Source organism: Bubalus kerabau, chromosome 1, assembly GCF_029407905.1.
Source record: "Bubalus kerabau isolate K-KA32 ecotype Philippines breed swamp buffalo chromosome 1, PCC_UOA_SB_1v2, whole genome shotgun sequence".
Taxonomy (NCBI): Eukaryota; Metazoa; Chordata; class Mammalia; order Artiodactyla; family Bovidae; genus Bubalus; species Bubalus kerabau.
In genome coordinates this window covers 95,792,659-95,819,876 of record NC_073624.1, presented here as the reverse complement: position 1 = coordinate 95,819,876, position 27,218 = coordinate 95,792,659, and the positions used below count along the sequence as shown (strand labels likewise).

The following is a 27,218-nucleotide window of genomic DNA, read 5'->3' as shown; positions in this document are numbered from 1 at the left end:
GACTGCAGTCCAGTGGGAGCTCAGCCTCCAGATCCATAGATGGTTAACTGCCTGTATCCCCTCAGGCTTAACTTCCCCTCAGCTAGCTTCAAAAACACAGAACCCCAGACCACCAGCCACGAGCTTTATGTGGCCCTGATGTAAGGCAATAAGAAGAACACTGCTTCACCTAACAAATATTCTTCCCTGAATCTAAGGAATTCTTTAGATCTAATTTCCAGTTTGCAGAAAATGTGGGGGCTGGAGGAACAAGGTAAGTGAAAACACAAAGAAACTAATTAGAAAAATTCCAAAGGCAATTTGGGGTGACTGTTTCTTCAACAAGTCAATGGCATGGAAAAGGAGGAAGAGCTGCTCTTACTTAAAAGAGACTTAAGAGGCAAAATAGTCACAAGCAACATGATCTTACTTTGAACAAAACTACAACAGTAAAAAGATCTTTTGGGGATAGTTGGGAAATTTTGAACATGGACTATTAGGTCATATTAGAGAATGATTAATGGGAAAGACTGAAGGCAGGAGGAGAAGGGGACAACAGAGGATGAGATGGTTGGATGGCATCACAGACTGGATGGATATGAGTTTGAGCAAGCTCTGGGAGTTGGTGATGGATAGGGAAGCCTGGCGTGATGCAGTCCATGGGGTCACAAAGAGTTGGACACAACTGAGCAACTGAACTGAACTGAGGGAATGATTGTTAATTTGGGGGGAAACATAAGAGCATTGGGATTATATAAGAACAAGTTTTTATTAGCAATGCATATTAAAATACTTCAGAATTTAACTCAAAATGTCTGTAAATTATATTAAAATACTTAAAAAAAATAATAACTGAGGGAATTCACTAGTAGTTTAGTGGTTATGACTTTGAGTTTCCACTACAGGGGCCAGGATTTGATCCCTGGTTAAGGGAACTAGGATCCCTCAAGCTGCATGGTGAGGCCACACACAAAAAATAATAAGTAAATAAATACTAACTGACCTAAATGTGGCAAATATTAACATAATTACTTTTCTGACCCCACTTCCCGAATAGTAATCATTGTTAAGTCCAGATGATAGTTATATCAAATTCATTTTCTTCACCATTCTGATTTAAATGCTTTTTTAGCAATACAAATAGTTTTTAAACTAATTAAATAATAATAAAATTCCCAATTTTAAATGTTTATTTTTATTATTTGGTTGTGTCAGATATTAGTTGTGGCACACAGGATCTTTTAGTTTCAGTATGTGGGATCTGGTTCCCTGATTAGTGATTGAACCTGAGCCCCCTGCTATGGTTTTTCAAGTAGTCACATATGGATGTGAGAGTTGGACCATAAAGTAGGCTGAGCGCTGAAGAATTGATGCTTTTGAACTGTGGTTGTTGGAGAAGACTCTTGGGAGTCCCTTGGACTGCAAGGAGAGCAAACCAGTCAATCCTAAAGGAAATCAACCCCAAATATTCATTGGAAGGACTGATGCTGAAGCTCCAATACTTTGGCCACCTGATGCAAAGAGCCGATTCATTGGAAAAGCCCCTGATGCTGGGAAAGATAGAAGGCAGGAGGAACAGGAGATGACAGAGGACAAGATAGTCGGATGGCATCAGCAATGCAATGGACATGAATTTGAGGAAGTTCCGGGAGATGGTGAAGGATAGGGAGGCCTGGCGTGCTGCAGTCCATGGGGTTGCAAAGAGTCGGACATGACTGAGCGACTGAACAGCAACAACCCCTGCATTGGGAGCATGCAGGGAAATCCTCACTTCTCCTTTTATGGCTGAAGTCTCAGGCCCATGATCTCCTTTCTTTACTGCAGGAGTTCACACTTCTTTGGTTATTCTCTTTTGCCCCTGCTTTATTAGCCTATGGCATAGTACCAAAGACATGCCACCTCTGGCCATGTCTCTCTTGTATTTGTTGATTTAGAAGAAGGGAGTAGAAATCTGAGGCTCCTCCCATGGCGCCTTTTTAGAATCCTTTTCTGGGTGGTGGTAATAGAATTTGGGGAAGATACTCTTCCCTGCACAGCAGCCACCCATGCGTGAGCCAGTCAGCATCACAGCATCTATATCACACACTGTGACTAACCCAGAAAAGTAAAGGACTCAGGGGAAAAAATGGAGTGATTTCCTGAGGGGCAGGCTTCTGACCAAGGCTGAAGAGGGAGGCACTAAGCTGGAGAACTTCCTGCCTCCCAGCTTGTGTGATTATCCCCCACCAAGGAATTTCCTGGTGGTCCACTGGTTAAGACTTATCTGTTTTCACTGCCAGGGTCCCAGGTTTGATCCTTGGTCGGGGAACTGAGATCTCACAAGCCACACAGCCAAAAATAAAAAATAATTGTATCCCCCACCATTCCTTGCTCCCCAAACGAACGCCAGTCTCTCTGCTGTGCACTTTTATTCAGAGTTGAACGTTTCTATACAAGATAGAGCTGTAGACACTGGGGAAGATGAAACAAAGGAGACATGGTCCTCCCTTAAGGAAATCATGGCTTAGTAGAGGAGGCTGACTCATACTCAGCTAATTATAACATCCTTTCTCAAAGGCGTGCTTTCGTGCATGAATGCTTAGTCCCTCGGTCATGTCTGACTCTTTGAGACCCCATGAACTGTAGCCCTCCAGGCTCACCTGTCCATGGAGTTCTCCAGGCAAGAATACTGGAGTGAGTTGCCATTTCCTCCTCCAGGGGATTATATCCTATCTTACAGGCAATGAAAAAGATGTGTACACAAAGGATCCTTTTTTAGGGGCCTACCTGTGCAACTTGTGGGATCTTAGTTCCCCTACCAGTGATTGAACCTGGGCCCTCTGCAGTTAGAGTAAGTGAAGTCACTCAGTCGTGTCCGACTCTTTGCAACCCCATGGACTGTAGCCTACCAGACTTCTCTGTCCATGAGATTTCTCCAGGCAAGAATCCTGGGGTGGGTTGCCATTTCCTTCTCCAGGGGATCTTCCCGGCCCAGGGATCGAACCCAGGTCTCCTGCATTGCGGGCAGACACTTTAACCTCTGAGCCACCAAGGAAGCTCTCTGCAGTTAGAGTGCAGAGTCCTAACCATTGGACCACCAGGGAATTCAGAAAAGGATTCCATTTTGAGGGACCTTGTGCTCAGTTTTCTCCCCAACAAACTTGTACTCTCTTCAGACCTCTACCATCCTCAGTCATTGAGTCTCATCTTCTATCATCAGTCACTGAGTCCCATCAATCTTATTCCACAAATATCTCAATTTCATCCCTTCCTCCCTCTCCATATTCTTAGCCACTATCCTAGTCAGGTGAACCCAACATTGTTTACTTGTTACTACAGACAATGGATTCCTTATCTCCAAGTTGACCCTCTGCAAGATAGGCCCCAGGGAGTCTTATATTGATAAGAAATAGCTCATCATCAGTTCAGTTCAGTTCAGTCACTTAGTCTTGTCCCACTCTTTGTGACCTCATGGACTGTAGCACGCCAGGCTTCCCTGTCCATCACCAACTCCCAGAGTTTACTCAAACTCATGTCCTTCAAGTCAGGGATACAATCCAACTTTCTCATCCTCTGTTGTCCCCTTCTCCTCCTGCCTTCAGTCTTTCTCAGCATCAGGGTCTTTTCCAATTAATTGGCTCTTCACATCAGGTGGCCAAAGTATTGGAGCTTCAGCTTCAGCGTCAGTCCTTCCAATGAATATTCAGGACTGATTTCCTTCAGGATTGACTGGTTTGATCTCCTTGGAGTCCAAGGGACTCTCAAGGGTCTTCTCCAACACAACAGTTCAAAAGCATCAATTATTCAGCGCTCAGCCTTCTTTATGGTTCAACTCTGACATCCATACACGACTACTGAAAAACCATGGCTTTGACTAGACGGACCTTTGTCAGCAAAGTAATCTCTCTGCTTTTTAATATGCTCTCTAGTAGGTTGGTCATAGCTTTTCTTCCAAGGGGCAAGCTGCAGTCACCATCTGCAGTGATTTTGGAGCCCCAAAAAATAAAGTCTGTCACTGTTTCCATTTTTTCCCCATCTATTTGCCAGGAAGTGATGGGACCGGATGTCATGATATTTTTTTGAATGTTGAGTTTTAAGCCAGCTTTTTCACTCTCCTCTTTCACTTTCATCAAGAGGCCCTTTAGTTCCTCTTTGCTTTCTACCATGAGGGTGGCGTCATTTGCCTGTCTGAAGTTATTGATATTTCTCCCGGCAATCTTCCAGCTTGTGCTTCATTATCAGTACAAGTCAATCAAATCTTTTCAGGACTAACCTTTCACCTAGAGAGCAAAGCTCTCCCACTCAACTATCATTCATAAAATATGTCAAATGGTTTGCTCCATGCTATCGTATTTACACACATACAGATGTGTGCCTGGAGTGGCCTTCCTTGTAGTAGTAGTTCAAGAACTCAATTTCTGGGAATTCCCTGGTGGTCCAGTGGTTAAGACTCTGGACTCTCACTGCCAAAGGCCCAGTGGAGAGAAGTGAATTGGGTCTTGGAGCCACAGACCAAAGTTCATATCCAGGCTTAGAAGGTATGTAACTTGAGGCAAGTAACTTTTTGGAGACTTAATTGCTCATCTATAAAATGAGAATATTATTACTTATCTGGAAGAGTTGTAGAGAAATTAAATGGAAATGTAGTCAATCTTTTTTGCTTTCGTTGTGGGGTTGGTTTCTTTCTTTCTTTCAATCTGCTTGGTTTTTGTTTTTACTACTCAAGTAATACATGACATCAGGTCTTTGTATAAGATTTGAGACAGTCAGTTTGCGCCCATCATTAACCTACCCCCCACCCCACATAATAGATAGTAAATATCTGGCTTTTTAACTTTTTATTTTATACTAGAGTATAGTTGATTAAGGTAACTCAGATGGTAAAGAATCTCCTGCAATGCAGGAGACCTGATTTCAATTCTTGGTCAGAAAGATCCTCTGGAGAAGAGCTAGGGTACCCATTCCAGTATTCTTGGGCTTCCCTGGTGGCTCAGTTGGTAAAGAATCTGCCTGCAAAGCAGGTTTTGATCTGGGTTCGATCCCTGGGTTGGGAAAATCCCCTTGAGGAAGAAATGGCAACCCACTTCAGTATTCTTGCCTGGAGAAACCTCATGGACAGAAGAGCCGGGCAGGCTACAGTCCATGGAGTCTCAAAGAGTTGGACACAACTAATCAACTAAGCACAGCACACGGCATTTAGGACAGTGGAGAGCTGTACAGCATAATGGTTCAGAGTACAGATTCTGAAGACAGGTGCGAATCCTGGCTCTGTAGCTATTATGACCTTGGGCAAGTCACTTAACCTCCTTTTCTTCCTTATCTATAAAATGAGGAAACGAGTATTTAGTGGGTGGAAAGGTTGAAGTATGGTAGGAATCCCAGCACACAGTTAAGTACATGTCAGTATTATCAGTATGAAAGTAAGTGAAAGTGTTGGTAGCTCAGTCTTGTCCCAACTCTTTGCAGCCTCATAGACTGTAGCCTGCCAGGCCTCTCTGTTCACGGAGTTCTCCAGGAAAGAATTGCAGAATCAAGACATATTTAAAATTTTGATACACTGCCAAATTATCTTCCAAATATATTTCCAGTTGCACTCATATCAACACTGTGAAAGTGATAATTTCCCTGAATTCTCAAACAATTTTTAAAATTGCTGTTGGGACTTCCCTGGAGGTTCAGTGGTTAAGACTCTGCACTTCCACTGCAGAGGCCAGGGGTTCCATCCCTGGTTGGGGAATTAAGATCCCTAATGCCTTTAGGCTAAAACATTACAAAAAAAAAAGAAAAATGTTTGTCAATCTAACAATTCCATTATTGAAATTTGTTTTTTCCTGATTAATTGAGATTTATAAGAACAGGTGTCTTCTGTTATTGTGCATTTGTATTCTGTCCTCTGTGAGTTGTCCTTTATGTACTTTGTCCATTTTTCTATTGAATCCTTTGACTTAAGCTCTTATGTATATGCCATATTCTTTGTTAACAAAATGTCAAATATTTTCTCCCTGTCAGTTGTCATGTTTTTGTTTGCTTGCTTTTGAGATAGAAGACAATCAACTTCAGTGAGGTATAATTTTTATACAATAAAATGCATTCATTTTAAATGTGCATCTTGATGAGTTTAGACAAATGTATATATCCATGTAACCATCACAACAATCAAGATACAGAACATTACCCTAAATAGTTTCCCATACCCCTTCCCTTTGAACAATCCATGCCAACTCCCCTCTTGCCTCAGTCCATGGGCAGCCACTGACTTGCTTTCTGACTTCTAGAATTGATTCTAGAAAAAATTATATTTATCTTGTCTAGGGTTTTCCCAGATTATAATTGTACGCTATGTACTTTCTTTTTTGCCCTAGCTTCTTTCTTCAACATAATGGTTTCAAAATTATTCTACATTGTTGGGTGTGTCAGTAGCTTATTTGCTATTATTACTTAGCAGTATTATGGTGGAGAAGGCAATGGCAGCCAACTCCAGTACTCTTGCCTGGAAAATCCCATGGGTAGAGGCCCCTGGTAGGCTGCAGTCCATGGGACGCGAAGAGTTGGACATGACTGAGGACTTCACTTTCACTTTTCACTTTCATGCATTGGAGAAGGAAATGGCAACCCACTCCAGTGTTCTTGCCTGGAGAATCCCAGGGACGGGGGAGCCTGGTGGGCTGCCGTCTCTGGGGTCACACAGAGTCGGACGCGACTGAAGCGACTTAGCAGCAGCAACAGTATTATAGTAAAGATATGTTTGACTTTATAGATCAGATCAGTCACTCAGTCGTGTCCGACTCTGCGACCCCATGAATTGCAGCACGCCAGGCCTCCCTGTCCATCACCAACTCCCGGAGTTCACTCAGACTCACGTCCATCGAGTCAGTGATGCTATCCAGCCATCTCATCCTCTGGCGGCCCCTTCTCCTCCTGCCCCCAATCCCTCCCAGCATCAGAGTCTTTTCCAATGAGTCAACTCTTCGCATGAGGTGGCCAAAGTACTGGAGTTTCAGCTTTAGCATCATTCCTTCCAAAGAAATCCCAGGGCTGATCTCCTTCAGAATGGACTGCTTGGATCTCCTTGCAGTCCAAGGGACTCCCAAGAGTCTTCCCCAGCACCACAGTTCAAAAGCATCAATTCTTCAGCGCTCAGCCTTCTTCACAGTCCAACTCTCACATCCATACATGACCACAGGAAAACCCGTAGCCTTGACTAGACGAACCTTTGTTGGCAAAGTAATGTCTCTGCTTTTGAATATGCTCTCTAGGTTGGTCATAACTTTCCTTCCAAGGAGTAAGCATCTTTTAATTTCATGGCTGCAGTCACCATCTGCAGTGATTTTGGAGCCCAGAAAAATAAAGTCTGACACTGTTTCCACTGTTTCCCCATCTATTTCCCATGAAGTGATGGGACCGGATGCCATGATCTTCATTTTCTGAATGTTGAGCTTTAAGCCAACTTTTTCACTCTCCACTTTCACTTTCATCAAGAGGCTTTTGAGTTCCTCTTCACTTTCTGCCATAAGGGTGGTGTCATCTGCATATCTGAGGTTATTGATATTTCTCCTGGCAATCTTGATTCCAGCTTGTGTTTCTTCCAGTCCAGCATTTCTCATGATGTACTCTGCATATAAGTGAAATAAGCAGGGTGACAATATACAGCCTTGACGAACTCCTTTTCCTGTTTGGAACCAGTCTGTTGTTCCATGTCCAGTTCTAACTGTTGCTTTCTGACCTGCATACAAATTTCTCAAGAAGCAGATCAGGTGGTCTGGTATTCCCATCTCTTTCAGAATTTTCCAGTTTATTGTGATCCACACAGTCAAAGGCTTTGGCATAGTCAATAAAGCAGAAATAGATGTTTTTCTGGAACTCTCTTGCTTTTTCCATGATCCAGTGGATGTTGGCAATTTGATCTCTGGTTCCTTTGCCTTTTCTAAAACCAGCTTGAACATCAGGAAGTTCATGGTTCACATATTGCTGAAGCCTGGCTTGGAGAATTTTGAGCATGACTTTACTAGTGTGTGAGATGAGTGCAATTGTGTGGTAGTTTGAGCATTCTTTGGCATTGCCTTTCTTTGGGATTGGAATGAAAACTGACCTTTTCCAGTCCTGTGGCCACTGCTGAGTTTTCCAAATTTGCTGGCATATTGAGTGCAGCACTTTCACAGCATCATCTTTCAGGATTTGGAATAGCCCCACTGGAATTCCATCACCTCCACTAGCTTTGTTTGTAGTGATGCTTTCTAAGGCCCACTTGACTTCACATTCCAGGATGTCTGGCTCTAGGTCAGTGATCACACCATCGTGATTATCTGGGTCGTGAAGATCTTTTTTGTACAGTTCTTCTGTGTATTCTTGCCATCTCTTCTTAATATCTTCTGCTTCTGTTAGGTCCATACCATTTCTGTCCTTTATCGAGCTCATCTTTGCATGAAATGTTCCTTTGGTATCTCTGATTTTCTTGAAGAGATCCCTAGTCTTTCCCATTCTGTTGTTTTCCTCTATTTCTTTGCATTGATCGCTGAAGAAGGCTTTCTTATCTCCTCTCGCTATTCTTTGGAACTCTGCATTCAGATGTTTATATCTTTCCTTTTCTCCTTTGCTTTTCGCTTTTCTTTTCACAGCTATTTGTTAGGCCTCCCCAGACAGCCATTTTGCTTTTTTGCATTTCTTTTCTATGGGAATGGTCTTGATCTCTGTCTCCTGTACAATGTCACGAACCTCATTCCATAGTTCATCAGGCACTCTATCAGATCTAGGCCCTTAAATCTATTTCTCACTTCCACTGTATAATCATAAGGGATTTGATTTAGGTCATACCTGAATGGTCTAGTGGTTTTCCCTACTTTCTTCAGTTTAAGTCTGAATTTGGCAATAAGGAGTTCATGGTCTGAGCCACAGTCAGCTCCTGGTCTTGTTTTTGCTGACTGTATAGAGCTTCTCCATCTTTGGCTGCAAAGAATATAATCAATCTCATTTCGGTGTTGACTTTATAAGAAACTGCCAAATTGTTTTCTAAAATTGCTGTCTTTTATTTTGTTTTAATTTTATTTATTTATTTATTTATATTTATTTTTGGCTACGATGGGTCCGCGTTGCTACACTGAGGCTTTTTCTGGTTCCTGTGAGTGGCGGCTACTCTCTAGCTGCAGTGCGTGGGTTTTCTTTGCTGTGGCTTCTGTTGTTGTAGAGCACAGGTTCTAGAGCATGGGATTCAGTGGTTGTGGTACACAGGCTTAGTATGCCCCTTGGCATGTGGAATCTTCCTAGACCAGGGATCGAACTCATGTCCCCTGCATTGGCAGGTGGATTCTTAATCACTGGACCACTGGGGAAGTTCTATTTTACACTTTTAAATATACATAAATACTAGATACTAACCCTTTTAAAAAAGTATTAGACATATTTTCTTCTATCAGTTGCCTTTTAATTTTGTTATTGTTATCTATGCAATAGGACCTATTTTTTAACAGATCAAATCCATCTTTCTTTTTGTACTTTGTGTGTGTGTATTCAATCACTCAGTCATGTCCAGCTCTTTTCTACCTTATGAACTATAGCCCGCCAGGCTCCTCTGTCCATGGGATTTTCCAGGCAAAATAGTGGAGTGGGTTGCCATTTCCTACACCAGGGGATGTTCCCAATCCAAGAATAGAACCCACATCTCTTATGTGTCCTGCACTGACAGGTGAATTCTAAAGGTCCATCTAGTCAAAGCTATGGTTTTTACAGTGGTCATGTATGGATGTGAGAGTTGGACTATAAAGAAAGATGAGCGCTGAAGAATTGATGCTTTTGAACTGTGGTGTTGGAGAAGACTCTTGAGAATCCCATGGACAGAAAGGAGATCAAACCAGTCCATCCTAAAGGAAATCAGTCCTAATTATTCATTGGAAGGTCTGATGCTGAAGCTGAAACTCCAATACTTTGGCCACCTGATGTGAAGAACTGACTCATTTGAAAAGACCCTGATGCTGGGAAAGATTGAGGGCAGGAGAAGGGGACGACAGAGGATGAGATGGCTGGATGGCATCACCAACTCAATGGGCATGAGTTTGAGTAAACTCCAGGAGTTGGTGGTGGACAGGGAGGCCTGGCATGCTGTAGTCCATGGGGTCACAAAGAGTCAGACACAACTGAGCGACTGAACTGAACCTGGGAAATCCTTGGGTCGTATTTACCAAGTATCACCAGCACTTGGACGTGCTGGCACAAAATAGACTCTCAGTTAGTGTTTACTGGATGACCCAACAACAGTGAATAGTTACACTGCCATTCTGCAAGAGTTAGTAAATACAGTTCAATTCCAATCTTTTAGCTAAAGCAAACTAGTCACAGAGGATGGATTTAAGCATCAGTAAAAGACTCCAAGAGGAATATCCCCTGAAGTAGGGAAGGGCAACCCACTCCAGTGTTCTTGCCTGGAAAATTCCATGGACAGAGCAGCCTGGTGGGCTACAGTCCATGGGGTGGAAAAGAGTCCAACAGGACTGAGCACAAAAGACCTTGCCAGTTGTTGCCCTGCTGCAGATCATCAGTGTGAAAAGACTCCAGGATATCATCTACAAAGGAGAGGCTGATAAGATTTGGGAACACCCAAATCTAATCTTGGCTCCACTGTATATCCACTGAGAGTATTCTTTAAAAAGTTTATCTGATTATACTACACTCCCCTGCTTAAACCTTTTCTAGGCTTTCTGGCACCCTTGGGATAAAGTCTCCCAACTTTAACTTGTCTAAGTTGGGAGACCCTAAGTCTCTGAGTCAACTAGGCTTCAAGTTTGGTCTCCATTTCCCTCTTCCCATCCATACATGTTTTCAGTTCTTCCCACATACCATGATCTTCCCCCAGCCATTGTCCTACTTCGCTACTCCTTCTGCCTGGAGCACTCCTCTCTCCCTCCGCCCCCAACTAACTTCTAGTGTTCTTTCTGCACTCAGTTTAACTCTTAACTCCTGGGGAAACCTTCCTTCTCCAACTCCTGAAACAGGAGTTTCTATAACCCTGTAATTATTTGTTCAACTTTTGTCTTCCTCCCAAATTGTAAGCTCCACCAGAGAGAAGATTGTGCTGCTTTTACTTGCTTCTTTGTCTCCACTGTCTTCTAGAGTGCTTGACTCATAATAGACACTTGATGAAGGTTGAATGGATAAATGCATTAAAGGAGAGCTGGGAGTAGGAGGAGTTGTAGGATTCATTAAGAAGTCTGGATTTTATCTTGGGGGTAATGGAAGTCATTAAAAGATTCGAAGCAGAAGAGTAAAACATAAAAGGCTCAATCAGTCCCACTAGGCTGAGATGAAATATTCAGATAACTGAACAATAGAAATTGCACAGTGATAGAGTAAACACATAGAAAATGTTAGTCACTCAGTGTTAAAGTGTTAGTCCAATTCTTTATGACCCCATGGACTATAGCCTGCCAGACTCCTCTGTCCATGGACTTCTTCAAGCAAGAATACTTGAGTGGATAGCCATTCCTTTCTCCAGGGGATCTTCCTGACCCAAGGATCCAACTCAGGTTCCGCGTAGTGCAGGCAGATTGTTTACTGAACCACTTTTCACTTTCTTTTCCTTTTCTTTCAGATAATTGGACAATAGAAATTTCACAGAGATTAACACATAAGGGGACCCTAATCTAACCTGGAAACCCTGAACTGGGTTGGAGTTCATGATTCTTAACTTACGTGTGGATCTTTTAAAAACCACTCATACATGACCCCACTCCATTCCAATTAAATCAATTGGAATGATTGATTGGGGTTGGTTGAGGCTGAGATATCTATACATTTTTTTTCAAAGTTATTGTAAAATATTGATTATATTCCCTGTGCTATGTGTTACAATCCTGTGACTTATTTATTTTATAACTGATAGTTTATACCTCTAGGTATCCTTCGCCTCTGCTAACCACTAGTTTTTTCTCTGTACCTGTGAGCCTCTTTCTGTTTTATTTACTTGTTTTGTTTTTTTAGATTCCACGTATAAGTGAAAACATACAGTATTGGTCTTTCTCTGTGTCTATACATTTTTAAGGCTTGTAAAGTCATTTCAATGTGAAGCCAGAGTTGGAAACCAGTTATAAGGATATTTCAGACAGAGCAAAGGCAAAATAGCTAAGTAACACTTAAGTTCTAGCCATAGACTTGGACTTTATCTTCTAGATTATGGAGAATTTTGAAGTATTTTAAATGGGAAAATGAGAGTCCAGAACCTATAATTATTAACTTTTTCAATTTAGGTGCAAAGAGTCAATAAGTTAATCATATTTTTTGGTTCATAGTGAAATAGGGAAGACGATAGGACACAATCTTTAAAAGAATGACATATTATGGCTATGAGGTTAGAGATATGTTGTAGGAAGGGGGACCCCTTCCAGGGCCCCAAGAGTGGGCTCTTGCCTAACACTCGGAAAAGAATTGTCCAAGGAGACATGCTTGCTGACAAAGCAAGAGACTTTATTGGAAAGGGCCCCCTGGGTGGAGAGCAGTAGGGTAAGGGAGCCCAGGAGAACTGCTCTGCCTCGTGGCTAGCAGTCTTGGGTTTTATGGCTTTGGGATTAGTTTCTGGATTGTCTTTGGCCAATCATTCTGACACAGGGTCCTTCCAGGTGGTGCAGTCATTGCTCAGCCAAGATGGATGTCTGCGAGAAGGATCGTAGGAGGTGATCGGACACATGATGTCTTCTTTTGACCTTTCCCGAATTCTCCCGATTGGTGGTGGCTTGTCAGTTCCATGTTCCTTACCAGGACCACCTGTCATAAAATAACTCACACAAATGGTTACTATGGTGACTGGCCAGGTTTGGCTGTTTCAGTGTGCTTTCCCTAACGGCTAGATGGGCCCCTGGCTGGCCAGCTGATGTTTGTCAAGTGAAGTAAAATTGAAGCTTTGTTCTCACCCAGACACTTCAAGGACAAAGCTAGTGGCAGAAGCTGAGCTCTGCTGGAATGAATAGATAAGATGAGCACTCCTGAGATCAAGGAAAACTTCCCTGTCAACACATACTCAGGAAGGCTCCTTGAGGGATCAGAAAGGGAGGCAGTGCAACCCCATAATAAGTGTGGACATACCCACAGGCCTCTGCAGTGGGATCCATTTTAACAAAAAGTTGCAAATGTATATTGGGGAGAAATCCTAGAACAGATTAGGTGTGAAAAAAGAAAGAAGATAATTGACCAAAGGTAAACAAAAACCTGGAAAGACTATCTTATATAAATGATTTTTTAAAATATTTTTATTTATTTATTTGACTGCATCAGGTCTGTTTCAGCAGGCCAGATCCTTTAGAGGTGGCATGTGGAACCCTGTTCCCTGACCAGCGACTGAACATGGGAACACTTCATTGGGAGTGCAGAGTCCTAGCCATTGGACCACTCAGGTAAGTCCCTATAAAAGAGATTTAAATCACCTCTTGAGCTTTCCTGATGGTCCAGTGGCTAAGACTCTGCACTCCCAACGCAGGGGGCCCATATTCAATCCCTGGTCAGGGAACTCGGTCTGGCATACCACAACTAAGTTTCCACACGCCGCAACTGAAGATGGAAGATCTCACGTGCCATAACTAAGACTCAGTGCAGCCAAATAAATAACAAATTTTTAAAAATAAATCACCTCTTTACTGCACTCCACCTCATCAGAGAGGATGCCCATACATTTCTCTCTGGATGTGTATTTCTGCCTTGCTTTTTACTTAAATAAAACAATCTTCTCAATGTGTTCTCACACGTGTAATGTGTCTCTGATGATGAAGGTTTTTTTTTTTTCCAGGTTCATAATTTATTGTACAAATTGAGTATCACATGATGAGTTGACATTAGCTTCTTCAGGCATGGGAACTTAACAGATAATGTACAGTTCAGAATCTGTTTATGTTGCTTTCACAGCTGGAGTTTTTTTAGACCTTAACTTGAAGTATAAGACTATCAAAGCAATACTTCCGTATGTGGCCAGCACACAATTCATTCTCCCTGTGACAGTGTACGAGTTGAAATATTTTTTGATACCAGTGAAATGGAACTGGGCGTCAGCTTCTGGACCTGCCATGATCTCAATCTTTCAAGGGGTTCAAACGCCACGGCCTGTGCCCTTCACCGTACGCTGCTGCCCCTCGATCCCGCCGGAAGACTGATGATGAAGGTTTTACAATTTCTGCCTCCTTGAAACATTTTTGCTTTCAAACAGGAGAAAGAGCCAGGGCCACTTTGCTTCTAGCCTCTAGCCCTTGGTGGTTTAGTAGCTAGGATTCCTGATTTCCACTGAGGCTACCCTTAGTTCCTGGGCAGGGAACTAAGATCTCTCTTCAGGACTGCTCACTGTAGTTTCTTTAAGATCAATTAGAACCAAAGAGGTTCAGGATAACAGAAGATTTAACATCCAGTAGACCTTAGGCCTCATTATATGCTCATTGTAATACCTTTGCTGTTGTCGTCGTTTAGTCGTGTTGGACTCTTTGCAGTCCCATGAACTGCAGCACGCCAGGCTTCCTGGTCCTTCACCAGCTCCTGGAGTTTGCTCAGACTCATGTCCATTGAGTCAGTGATACCATCCAACCATCTTACCTTCTGTTGCCCCCTTCTCCTCCTGCCCTCAATTTTTGCCAGCATCAGGGGTTTTTCCATATGCAATACCTTTTTGCATATGCTAAATAACACACCCACCAGTGGCATGACAGCTCTGAGGCCAACCATAAAAGGCCAAAAGTGGGTGGTGGCCCAGTTCCTAGAAATCTCCGCCCCTTCTCTGAACTAACTGGAATAATCCTCCCACTCAGCCTGTGTTCTGGCTGGGTTTGAGTTCTGGCCCCTGGGTTCACGTCCCATTTGAGGTGCGTGGTTTTTCAGTAGTACACTATCATGACAGTTAATAAAGAGAAACCTCATTCAAAATGGAGTCTGGAAGTGAGAAGAGGAAGCTCTCACACCCTATCCCTTACTATTACCAGCAAGAGGAAGAGGTTCTCCTTGCCCAGCAACAGCTCAGCCAATGACAAGCCACAGCACTCAACTCCCAGGGTCCCTCAATAGACTCTTTGTAACAGGCACTCTATATAAAGTAGGGGTCCTCTCCTTCTCTGTACTTACCTGTGGGTCACCATAGATTGCAGGCCACCATAGATTGCTTGTCCTGAATTGCAATTCTTTGCTGTTTCAGAACAAACCTATTTTGATGGTAAAATAACTATTTTATTGTTTTAGGTTAACACTGTCATCATTTGAGTTCATACAAGGCCCCTCTCCATTTTATTTTTTTCCTGTCTTCATTCCTAAGCCCTCTCCCTCCTCCTTATAAGCATCATTCTAATGTATTTCTTTGTCCCTGAATATATATACATGTTTGTTTTGTGGATGTGTTTAATTTGCACGTAGAATTTAATTGTGCTATAATTGTTTTATCACACAACACTTTAAGATTTATCCATGTTACAATAGATATGTCTAGTTCATCACTTCTGTTGAACAGGCTTCTCTTAGGGATAGATAAAACAGCTTCCCAATACCAAAAGGTTTTCATGAATATCCTCACACATGTTCCTTTTTGTTCCTGGCAATATTTTCTCATGGTGATAGTTTTAAAATAAAAATGTGGTTGAAACTTCCATGGAGGTCCAGTGGTTAAGATTCTGCACATCCACGGCCCAAGGCACAGTTCAATCCCTGTTAAGAGAACTAAGATCCTTGATTGTGGCGTCACAGAAAAAGGAGAAAGGTATGTATGGGGAGGGAAGAAACGGAACAATACTTACCTAATTGATAAAGTATTTGTAAATATCAAATGAGTTGCTGCAGGGGAAGTTCCACTATAGCTTGGAAAGAACTGTGAAAACAATTTTATTGATAGACTGTCTTTTAAGGTTTTTTTTTTTTTCCTCACAGCAAGCGTTACATTTATTTTAGCTAGACTTGAGAAAGTGAAAGTGAAGTCACTCAGTAGTGTCAGACTCTTTGTGACCCCATGGACTGTAGCCTGCCAGGCTCCTCCATCCATAGGATTCTCCAGGCAAGAATACTGGAGTGGGTTGCCATTCCTTCTCCAGGGGATCTTCCCAGCACAGGGATCAGGGATCGAACCAGGGTCTCTCACACTGCAGGGAGACTATTTACTGCCTGAGACTTGAGAGGAGTGGTGTAAAAATGTGGGTGCTAGGGACTTCCCCAACGGCCCAGTGGTTAAGACTCCATACTTCCACTGCAGGGAGTGCAGGTTCCCTCCCTGGTGGGGGAATTAACATTCCACATGCGTCCTGGTATGGGAAGCAAAAAAAAAAATGTGTGCAGTAAGGAGCGGGCAGTCCACCACAGATGGACTTGGTGTTGATTGGATATCCTGAATGAGAAGGCCAGAGGTAAGGAGGGTCAGACTAGTAAGGTTTGGAGCAGGAAGTATGAGGCCCTGCCCTTTTATCTTCTCAACCTCTGTAGGCTTCATGAGATAACAGGTCAGGCCTTTATTTATTTATTTTTCATTTATCTTTGTTATCTCTTACAGTGCTGGAAATGTTTGGGGACAACAGAGGATGAGATGGTTGGATGGCATCACCATCTCAATGGACATGAGTTGAGCAAACTCTGGGAATTGGTGGACAGGGAGGCCTGGCGTGCTGCCATCCATGGATTCGCAAAGAGTCGGACACGACTGAGCGACTGAACTGAACTGAGCTGAACAATGTTTGAAAGAAGCTCAGAGTTCAGTTCAGTTCAGTCGCTCAGTCGTGTCCGACTCTTTGCGACCCCATGAATCGCAGCACGCCAGGCCTCCCTGTCCATCACCAACTCCCGGAGTTCACTCAGACTCACGGCCATCGAGTCAGTGATGCCATCCAGCCATCTCATCCTCTGTCGGCCCCTTCTCCTCCTGCCCCCAATCCCTCCCAGCATCAGAGTCTTTTCCAATGAGTCAAGTCTTCGCATGAGGTGGCCAAAGTACTGGAGTTTCAGCTTTAGCATCATTCCTTCCAAAGAAATCCCAGGACTGATCCCCTTCAGAACGGACTGGTTGGATCTCCTTGCAGTCCAAGGGACTCTCCAGAGTAGGTACTCACTAAATGCATGTTGATTCCTGGAGATAATCCAGATTACATCAGCCTGAACTCCAGACAGTAACCCTTTTCCATGTCCCAGTTGCTGGTAAACTAGAGTGTGCATTCATCCTCCCAGTTTGTCCATCTACTCCTTCTCTGGGAATCTCCCTCTAGCGCCACCCACTGATACCTCTTCTCCCCCCTTACTCTCTAAATCTTCCACTTATCCGCTGGATCATAGAAAAAGCAACAGAGTTCCAGAAAAACATCTATTTCTGCTTTATTGACTATGCCAAAGCCTTTGACTGTGTGGATCACAATAAACTGTGGAAAATTCTGAAAGAGATGGGAAGAGACCACCTGATCTGCCTCTTGAGAAATTTGTATGCAGGTCAGAAAGCAACAGTTAGAACTGGACATGGAACAACAGACCGGTTCCAAATAGGAAAAGGAGTTCGTCAAGGCTGTATATTGTCACCCTGTTTATTTCACTTATATGCAGAGTACATCATGAGAAATGCTGGACTGGAAGAAACACAAGCTGGAATCAAGATTGCCCGGAGAAATATCAATAACCTCAGATATGCAGATGACACCACCCTTATGGCAGAAAGTGAAGAGGAACTCAAAAGCCTCTTGATGAAAGTGAAAGTGGAGAGTGAAAAAGTTGGCTTAAAGCTCAACATTCAGAAAACGAAGATCATGGCATCCGGTCCCATCACTTCATGGGAAATAGATGGGGAAACAGTGGAAACAGTGTCAGACTTTATTTTTCTGGGCTCCAAAATCACTGCAGATGGTGACTGCAGCCATGAAATTAAAAGATGCTTACTCCTTGGAAGAAAAGTTATGACCAACCTAGATAGCATATTCAAAAGCAGAGACATTACTTTGCCAACAAAGGTTCGTCTAGTCAAGGCTATGGTTTTTCCTGTGGTCATGTATGGATGTGAGAGTTGGACTGTGAAGAAGGCTGAGCGCTGAAGAATTGATGCTTTTGAACTGTGGTGCTGGATAAGACTCTTGAGAGTCCCTTGGACTGCAAGGAGATCCAAGCAGTCCATTCTGAAGGAGATCAGCCCTGGGATTTCTTTGGAAGGAATGATGCTAAAGCTGAAACTCCAGTACTTTGGCCACCTCATGCGAAGACTTGACTCATTGGAAAAGACTCTGATGCTGGGAGGGATTGGGGGCAGGAGGAGAAGGGGCCGCCAGAGGATGAGATGGCTGGATGGCATCACTGACTCAATGGCCATGAGTCTGAGTGAACTCCGGGAGTTGGTGATGGACAGGGAAGCCTGGCGTGCTGCGATTCATGGGGTTGCAAAGAGTCGGACACGACTGAGCGACTGATCTGATCTGATCTGATCATTCAACTTTCTACCCAGAGGTCACCTTCTCTGGGTGGTGACCTCTGGGTAGAAAGTCTCCTCAAGAGTAAGCTGGGTACTGTTTCCCTAGTGTTTAGTACTGATAATAACAGTTATGTGAGTAGTGAGTGCTTAGTCATGTCCGTTTCTTTGTGACCCCGTGGACTGTAGCCCACCAGGGTCCTCTGGTCCATGGGATTTCCCAGGCAAGAATGCTGGAGTGGGTTGCCATTTCCTTCTCAAGGGGATCTGCCCGACCCAGGGATCGAACCCATGTCTCTTGTGTCTCCTGTCTTGACAGCCAGATTCTTTACCACTAGCCCCACCTGGAAAGCCCATCAGCTATGTGGCAGACAGTGAATTTTATTTCTTTTATTTAAAAAAATTTAGGCGGTGAATTTTCATATAACATCTTTTGGGTCTTCTATGAGAGTCATTTACTCCCATTTTACAGACAGGCAGACTGAGGCTCACAGAATTTGCACAGCTACCAAGTGGTGGAACTTGAATTCACACCTAAGTCTGTCTGACTTTTAAGACAGCCACTTTTACTACCCTGGACTGCCGCCGTATCGTAGGAGCATGGATGTTTACCAGGTTTCCTTCTACTAGATTGCACATTTCCTGTAAAATGCTATTGTGGACACTTCTAGCACATGTCTGGCACATAGTAGATGCTCAGGGAATGTCTGTGAAAGGCTGGTAGGCTGGTGGGTAGGGCAAAAAACAGACCCCTGCTTGCTGAATTCTGGCCTAGGAATCTGGACACATTTAAACCTTTGACAAGAGTCTTGCCTTCTCTGAGTCAAGACTGGGGGAGAAGGTGCAGAACCAGTACCATAACCCTCTGAGGACTCTTCTCACCCCAGCCCTTACCTTGGCACTGGCGACTCTGCTGTTGTCACCTGCAAAAAGTGCCAATGCTCTGGCGGTGTGAACAAGCCCTGGAGAGTGGGGCTAGATCGAGTCATTGGGCAGCTCACTCCTGCCACCTGGTGGTACTGAGCAAACTTGATCCCTCTTCTTTTAGACCTTAGGATCTAGAAGTCTTGTCTGAAAAAGTCTAGAAGCTATTTCCACACTGCCCTTATCACCAAAGGTCTTTCTTTCTCTGGAATCCCTTCCCATTTGCAGAACACACTGAGCTGAGTTGGACGGAGTTAAGACTTTAAAGATCCTAAGATCCAAGAAGATTACGGTACGGTGTACATCTGTAGCAAAATGGCTTCAAGATACAAGAAAATACTAAGTACAAGTAAGGATGTGACACAAAATTCTGACTTCTCTTTTGATGACTACTTTAATGCTTTTATTTTAAAAATGACAAATTATCTCAAATTTTCCATTTATGTTAATGTCCCTGCTTTGCTGCCCTGTGTACTAAGCACTACTGGGTACTGCTAGGTACTAAGGTAGCACACCACAGACCCTGCTTCAGAAAAGAGAATCTTCCTAAAAGGTAGCACACCATGGACTCCTCTTTGGAAAAGAGAATCTTCCTAATTTAAGCCTGTGAGCTACTCGAGGGTGAGGGGTTTTGTATTTTATACATATTTGTCTTTCCTGGGACCCCACAGTCCCTGGGAGGTGATAAGTCTGTGTGCTCAGTTGCTCAGTCATGTCTGACTCTTTGTGACCCCATGAACTGTAGCCCACCAGGATCCTCTGTCCATGGAATTTTCCTGGCAAGAATATTGGAACAGGTTCCAATTTCCTACTCTGAGGAGTCTTCTGGACCCAGGGATCGAACCCGAATCTCTTGTGTCTCCTACACTGGCAGGCAGATTCTCTACCACGCCACCCGGGAAGCCCCAGGATATAATAAAAGATACTAACTAATGATTTTTTTTTGTTATCTTTAACTGAAATGCAACCTTGGCTGGCCTGTTGTCGGGACACTTGGGCGACCATCTCTACTTGGTCACAGTCTGTCTGGGTGTTTAATACCTACCTGCCTATCTCTCTGCATCTTTAGTTTTTCTCTTTGCAAGTCAGAACCCTTCCTCCCCACTTCCAAGAAACCTAATCTCAGTTCCAAGAAAGGATTTCAAAACCCTAGAACTTTAGAGCTAGAAGGACCCAAGATATTAATAATCCCCACCATTTGTTGAATACGTTTTTTTCCAAGTGGATTTAATTAAGAACAGTCATTTTTCAGGGACTTCCCTGGTGGTCCAGTGGTTAAGAATCCACCTTGCAATGCAGAGGACACTGGTTCGATCCCTGGCCTGGGAAGACTCCATGTGCCAATGCACAACTAAGCCTGGGTACCTCAACTCCTGACCCTGAGCATTCCGGAGGCAGTGTGCCACAACCGGAGAGTAGAAGGGCTGCAGCTCACACCCAGTGCAGTCAGATAAAGTTTTTTTAGAAAAAGAATAGGCATGGGGTGGGGACAGAAAAAAAAAGAAAGAATAGTCATTTGGGGGGACTTTTCCTGGTGGTTCAGTGGTTCAGGCTCCGAATTTTCCAGTGCAACGGGTGCAGGTTTGATCCCTGGTCAGGGACCTAAGATCCCACATTCTGCACAGTGCGGCCAAAAAGTTATTTTTTAACTGTCATTTTGCTTTTTAAAAAAAAATTGGGGAGAGAAATTTTATTTTTTCTTAAAAAAATGTTTTTAACAATAGCCATTTTTAATTTTGTCAAATGTCTTCTTTAGTTCAGTTCAGTTCAGTTCCGTCACTCAGTCGTGTCTGACTCTTTGCGACCCCATGAATCGCAGCACGCCAGGCCTCCCTGTCCATCACCAACTCCCGGAGTTCACCCAAACTCATGTGCTTCGAGTCGGTGATGCCATCCAGCCATCTTATCCTCTGTCATCTTATCCGCTTCTCCTCCTGCCCCCAATCCCTCCCAGCATCAGAGTCTTTTCCAATGAGTCAACTCTTCGCATGAGGTGGCCAAAGTATTGGAGTTTCAGTCTCAGCATCAGTCCTTCCAATGAACACCCAGGACTGGTCTCCTTTAGGATGGACTCGTTGGATCTCCTTGCAGTCCAAGGGACTCCCAAGAGTCTTCTCCAGCACCACAGTTCAAAAGCATCAGTTCTCCGGCACTCAGCTTTCTTTATAGTCCACCTCTCACATCCATACATGACCACTGGAAAAATCATAGCCTTGACTAGACGAACCTTTGTTAGCAAAATAATGTCTCTGCTTTTGAATATGCTATCTAGGTTGGTCATAACTTTCCTTCCAAGGAGTAAGCGTCTTTTAATTTCATGGCTGCAATCACCATCTGCAGTGATTTTGGAGCCCCCCAAAATAAAGTCTGACACTGTTTCCACTGTTTCCCCATCTATTTCCCATGAAGTGATGGGACCCGATGCCATGATCTTAGTTTTCTGAATGTTGAGCTTTAAGCCAACTTTTTCACTCTCCACTTTCACTTTCATCAAGAGGCTTTTGAGTTCCTCTTCACTTTCTGCCGTAAGGGTGGTGTCATCTGCATATCTGAGGTGATTGATATTTCTCCCGGCAATCTTGATTCCAGCTTGTGGAGAAGGGAATGGCAAACCACTTCAGTATTCTTTCCTTGAGAACCCCATGAACAGTATGAAAAGGCAAAATGATAGGATACTGAAAGAGGAACTCCCCAGGTCGGTAGGTGCCCAATATGCTACAGGAGATCAGTGGAGAAATAACTCCAGAAAGAATGAAGGGACGGAGCCAAAGCAAAAACAATACCCAGTTGTGGATGCGACTAGTGATAGAAGCAAGGTCCAATGCTGTAAAGAGCAATATTGCATAGGAACCTGGAATGTTAGGTTCATTGAATCAAGGCAAATTGGAAGTGGTCAAACAGGAGATGGCAAGAGTGAACGTTGACATTCTAGGAATCAGCAAACTAAAACGGACTGGAATGGGTGAATTTAACTCAGATGACCATTATATCTACTACTGTGGGCAGGAATCCCTTAGAAGAAATGGAGTAGCCATCATGGTCAACAGAAGAGTCTGAAATGCAGTACTTGGATGCAATCTCAAATACAACAGAATGTTCTCTGTTCATTTCCAAGGCAAACCATTCAATATCACGGTGATCCAAGCCTATGCCCCAACCAGTAAGGCTGAAGAAGCTGAAGTTGAATGGTTCTATGAAGACCTCCAAGACCTTTTAGAACTAGCACCCAAAAAAGATGTCCTTTTCATTATAGGGGACTGGAATGCAAAAGTGGGAAGTCAAGAAACACCTGGAGTAACAGGCACATTTGGCCCTGGAATATGGAATGAAGCAGGGCAAAGGCTAATAGAGTTTTGCGAAGAGAACACACTGGTCATAGCAAACACCCTCTTCCAACAACACAAGAGAAGACTCTACACATGGACATCACCAGATGGTCAACACTGAAATCAGATTGATTATATTTTTTGCAGCCAAAGATGGAGAAGCTCTGTACAGTCAGCAAAAACAAGACCGGGAGCTGACTGTGGCTCAGATCATGAACTCCTTATTGCCAAATTCAGACTTAAATTGAAGAAAGTAGGGAAAACCACTAGACCATTCAGGTATGACTTAAATCAAATCCCTTATGATTATACAGTGGGTGTGAGAAATAGATTTAAGGGAGTAGATCTGATAGAGTACCTAATGAACTATGGACGGAGGTTCGTGACATTGTACAGGAGACAGGGATCAAGACCATCCCCATAGAAAAGAAATGCAAGAAGCAAAATGGCTGTCTGAGGAGGCCTTACAAATAGCTGTGAAAAGAAGAGAAGCAAAAAGCAAAGGAGAAAAGGAAAGATATTCCAATTTGAATGCAGATTTCCAAAGAATAGCAAGGAGAGATAAGAAAGCCTTCCTCAGCGATCAATGCAAAGAAATAGAGGAAGACAACAGAATGGGAAAAACTAGAGATCTCTTCAAGAAAATTAGAGATACCAAGGGAACATTTCATGCAGAGATGGGCTCAATAAAGGACAGAAAATGGTATGGACCTAACAGAAGCAGAAGATATTAAGAAGAGATGGCAAGAATACACAGAAGAACTGTACAAAAAAGATCTTCATGACCCAGATAATCACGATGGTATGATCACTCACCTAGAGCTAGACATCCTGAAATGTGAAGTCAAGTGGACCTTAGAAAGCATCACTACGAATAAAGCTAGTGGACGTGATGGAATTCCAGTGGAGCTATTCCAAATCCTGAAAGATGATGCTGTGAAAGTGCTGCACTCAATATGCCAGCAAATTTGGAAAACTCAGCAGTGGCCACAGGACTGGAAAAGGTCAGTTTTCATTCCAATCCCAAAGAAAGGCAATGCCAAAGAATGCTCAAACTACCGCACAATTGCACTCATCCCACACTTTACTTTACATTACTTTACTTTGAGTAAAGTAATGCTCAAGATTCCCCAAGCCAGGCTTCAGCAATACATGAACTGTGAACTTCCAGATGTTCAAGCTGGTTTTAGAAAAGGCAGAGGAACCAGAGATCAAACTGCCAACATCCGCTGGATCATGGAAAAAGCAAGAGAGTTCCAGAAAAACATCTATTTCTGCTTTCTTGACCATGCCAAAGCCTTTGACTGTGTGGATCACAATAAACTGTGGAAAATTCTGAAAGAGATGGGAATACCAGACCACCTGACCTACCTCTTGAGAAATTTGTATGCAGGTCAGGAAGCAACAGTTAGAACTGGACATGGAACAACAGACTGGTTCCAAATAGGAAAAGGAGTACGTCAAGGCTGTATATTGTCACCCTGCTTATTTAACTTACCTGCAGAGTACATCATGAGAAATGCTGGGCTGGAAGAAACACAAGCTGGAATCAAGATTGCCGGGAGAAATATTGATGTCTTCTTAGCATCTATTAAATTGATGATATGACTTTTCTTACTCAACATATTAACATGCTCTTTATTAATGACTTTTTTTTGAGCTTTTTTTTAAATATTAATGACTTTTAAAATTTTTATTTATTTATTTGAATTGGAGGATAATTACTTTACAATATTGTGATGGCTTTTTGCCATACATCAACATAAATTGGCCATAGGTATACCTGTGTCCCCCCATCCTGAATTCCCCTCTCTACTAATGCCTTGTGTTATTAAAGGCCTTTTCTAGCAGTCCCGAGATGAATCCGAAAGGAAACTTAGTGCTCACTGAAGTCAAATTTGTTTGTTTTCAAATGAGGAAAATGAGGAAAGTGGGTCATCTATGCTTTCAAACATGGTCCCATGGTTTTTTCACCTTTTTTTCATTTTTTTCTTCTTTTGTCCTACCTAGGTTGTTAAGATCCTAAAGTGCAAGCACTAAGGGTTCTATGTAGCACTTTCTCTATAATATTTCACCCAAGGGTCCACTCAATAAATCCTACTGACTACTAAATTGATTAGTAGGCTTTTATTGCTGGAGCTAGAGCAAGAGGATGGAATCGTTCGATAGCGTCACTGACTCAATGAACATGAATTCGATCAAACTCTGGGAGACAGTGAAAGACAGAGGGGCCTGGTGTGCTGCGGTCCATGGGGTCACAAAGAATTGGACACAACTTAGCCACTGAACCTGAACCAAGAAGTTGCAGGTTAAATAGGTAGATGGAAGATAGTAGCTATACAAATAGAGGCCTTTAGATAGTCTAGAGGTAAACCATTAAACAAGTGAATAAAGATGGCTTGAAGCATACCCTCCTCAAGTGAGCCTGCGGATATGCCTTCTAACTAGGCCACAAGACTGAGGAAAGAACTTAATGAGTTTTGGCCAGGCTGATGAGCTTTGATTCTTCCTACAATTATCACATTCCCTCATCTTCTTCCACGGTACTCTAGAGTTTCTGGAATTTTGTAGCTTCAGATATTTTCCTTAAACCAATGAGATGTTCCAGAAACAGCAGACAATGTATCTCCATCCTCAACTTTTCCAATGCTCTCTCCCATATAGTATCCATGCCCAAATCTGTATCCTTCTTAGCAAATGACAAACACAGAGGATGTAACAATTAGGCTCTTGAAAGGGAAAGGCAGTCATTAGAAGAGGGAAAGGCTAAAGAATGGGCTGAGTTGAATATAACAAAAAAGAAACAGACTTACAGATATAGAGAACAAACTAGTGGATACCAGTGGGGAGGCGGAAGCAGGGAGTGGTGATATAGGGGTAGGGGATTAAGAAGTACAAACTAGTATGTAGTTTGTGCCTGTGTGCTAAGTTGCTTCAGACGTGTCGACTCTGTGCAATCCTATGGACTGCAGCCCGCCAGGCTCCTTTGTCCATGGGATTCTCCAGGCAAGAATAATGAAGTGGGTTGCCATGCCTTCCTCCAGGGGATCTTCCCAACCCAGGGATCGAACCCATGTCTCTTATGTCTAATCTGCATTGGCAGGCGGGTTCTTTACCACTAGCACCACCTGGGAAGTCCATTAGGTAGTTTACTTACTTACAAAGTAAGCTACAAGGATATATTGGGAATATAGCCAATATGTTATAATGAGAGTAGTATAACCGTTAAAAACTGTGAATCACTATACTGTACGCACAATCAGTTAGCACATTTGGCTATTAACTGAAAGACTGGCGGTTTGTGCCCATGCAGGGATGCATCTCAACCTGGGGCTTCCCTGGTGGCTCAGATGGTAAAGAATCTGCCTGCAATGCAAGAGACCTGGGTTTGATCCCTGGGTGGGGAAGGTCCCCTGGAGAAGGGAATGGCTCCCCTTCTCCAGCCACAGGTGCCCAGGTCCCCAGGCTCCTGAAGCTCCTGGAGCTGCACCTTCTTGCCCTCTCTTTATTTCTTGGCTGCCATGACTGAGTTCAATGGATATCATATGCTTCTTCTGCAAGGATTTGGAAGTACCTAGAAGATGCTTGGCGGAGAAGGCAATGGCACCCCACTCCAGTACTCTTGCCTGGAAAATCCCATGGACAGAGGAGCCTGGTGGGCTGCAGTCCATGGGGTCACTAGAGTCGGACACGACTTAGTGACTTCACTTTCCCTTTTCACTTTCATGCATTGGAGAAGGAAATGGCAACCCACTCCAGTGTTCTTGCCTGAAGAATCCCAGGGACGGGGGAGCCTGGTGGGCTGCCGTCTATGGGGTCGCACAGAGTCGGACAAGACTGAAGTGACTTAGCATAGCATAGCATAGAAGATGCTTGGAGGGTAGCACTGAGGGGGAGCATTGCACTCTTCCTCTACCCCAGTTCTCGAGACCCTGGGAAGAGGGGTCAAGCCTGAGAACCATCCAGAAATGGAATGAGGTGGTGGGTGCTGTCTAGCAGGGTTGGATGTCTCAGTCTGTGCCCTAACCTCTGTTAAGTAAGGCCTGCCTGCTCTCCTATCCAGTATTCTTGGATTCCTAAGTTCTCTTAGATGGCAGGGAAGGCCCAGGGCCAAGGAGACTTCAGAGGAGTAAGGGAGTGGAAGGAGAGAGGGAGTGTGTGTGATCATCCATGTGTGTGTTGAATGTACTTATTTGACTTCTATGTACGTCTCCTTCTAAGACCTGGCCCTTGTGGTTGTCAGTGTTGCCATGAATGGCCATGGGTGTGTGATGGTGGCATGCGTTGTGTGCCTTTGTGTGTCGGGGCAAGGGCTCCCTGTGGTGTGCATGTATGTTGGGAGGGGGTGATGGTGAGAGCCTGGCTCCCTCTCCTCCTCCCCCATCCTTGCTCCCATCTGGCCTTGATCAGTGGGTCCCTGGGGAGGGAGCCGCGGTTTCGGATACAGGAAAATGTTCCAGGAAGCGGCCACTGTGCTGGGCCCTGCTCCGGCTCCCCCAGCGGAAATTGTTCCAGGAGGGAGGGGGAGAGTGTTGAGATAGGATTAAGGGAGGAGGGGGTGGCTCTTGGCTTCCCTCTCCATTGGATAAAGCAGGATAAATTGATGGGAAACTCGGGTCAGCCAGGAACCTGGATGCTGCCACCTA

The 27,218-nt window shown here is 43.7% G+C and overlaps 1 protein-coding gene across 1 annotated transcript; it reads right to left on the bottom strand.

Moving 5' to 3' along the window:
* Positions 1 to 13,704: 13,704 nt before the first annotated feature.
* Positions 13,705 to 14,107, bottom strand: LOC129641744 (ATP synthase membrane subunit K, mitochondrial-like). The gene has a single exon (XM_055566380.1). The coding sequence runs from the start codon at positions 13,994 to 13,996 to the stop codon at positions 13,820 to 13,822; it is 177 nt and encodes a 58-aa protein (XP_055422355.1). The 5' UTR covers positions 13,997 to 14,107; the 3' UTR covers positions 13,705 to 13,819.
* Positions 14,108 to 27,218: the final 13,111 nt, after the last annotated feature.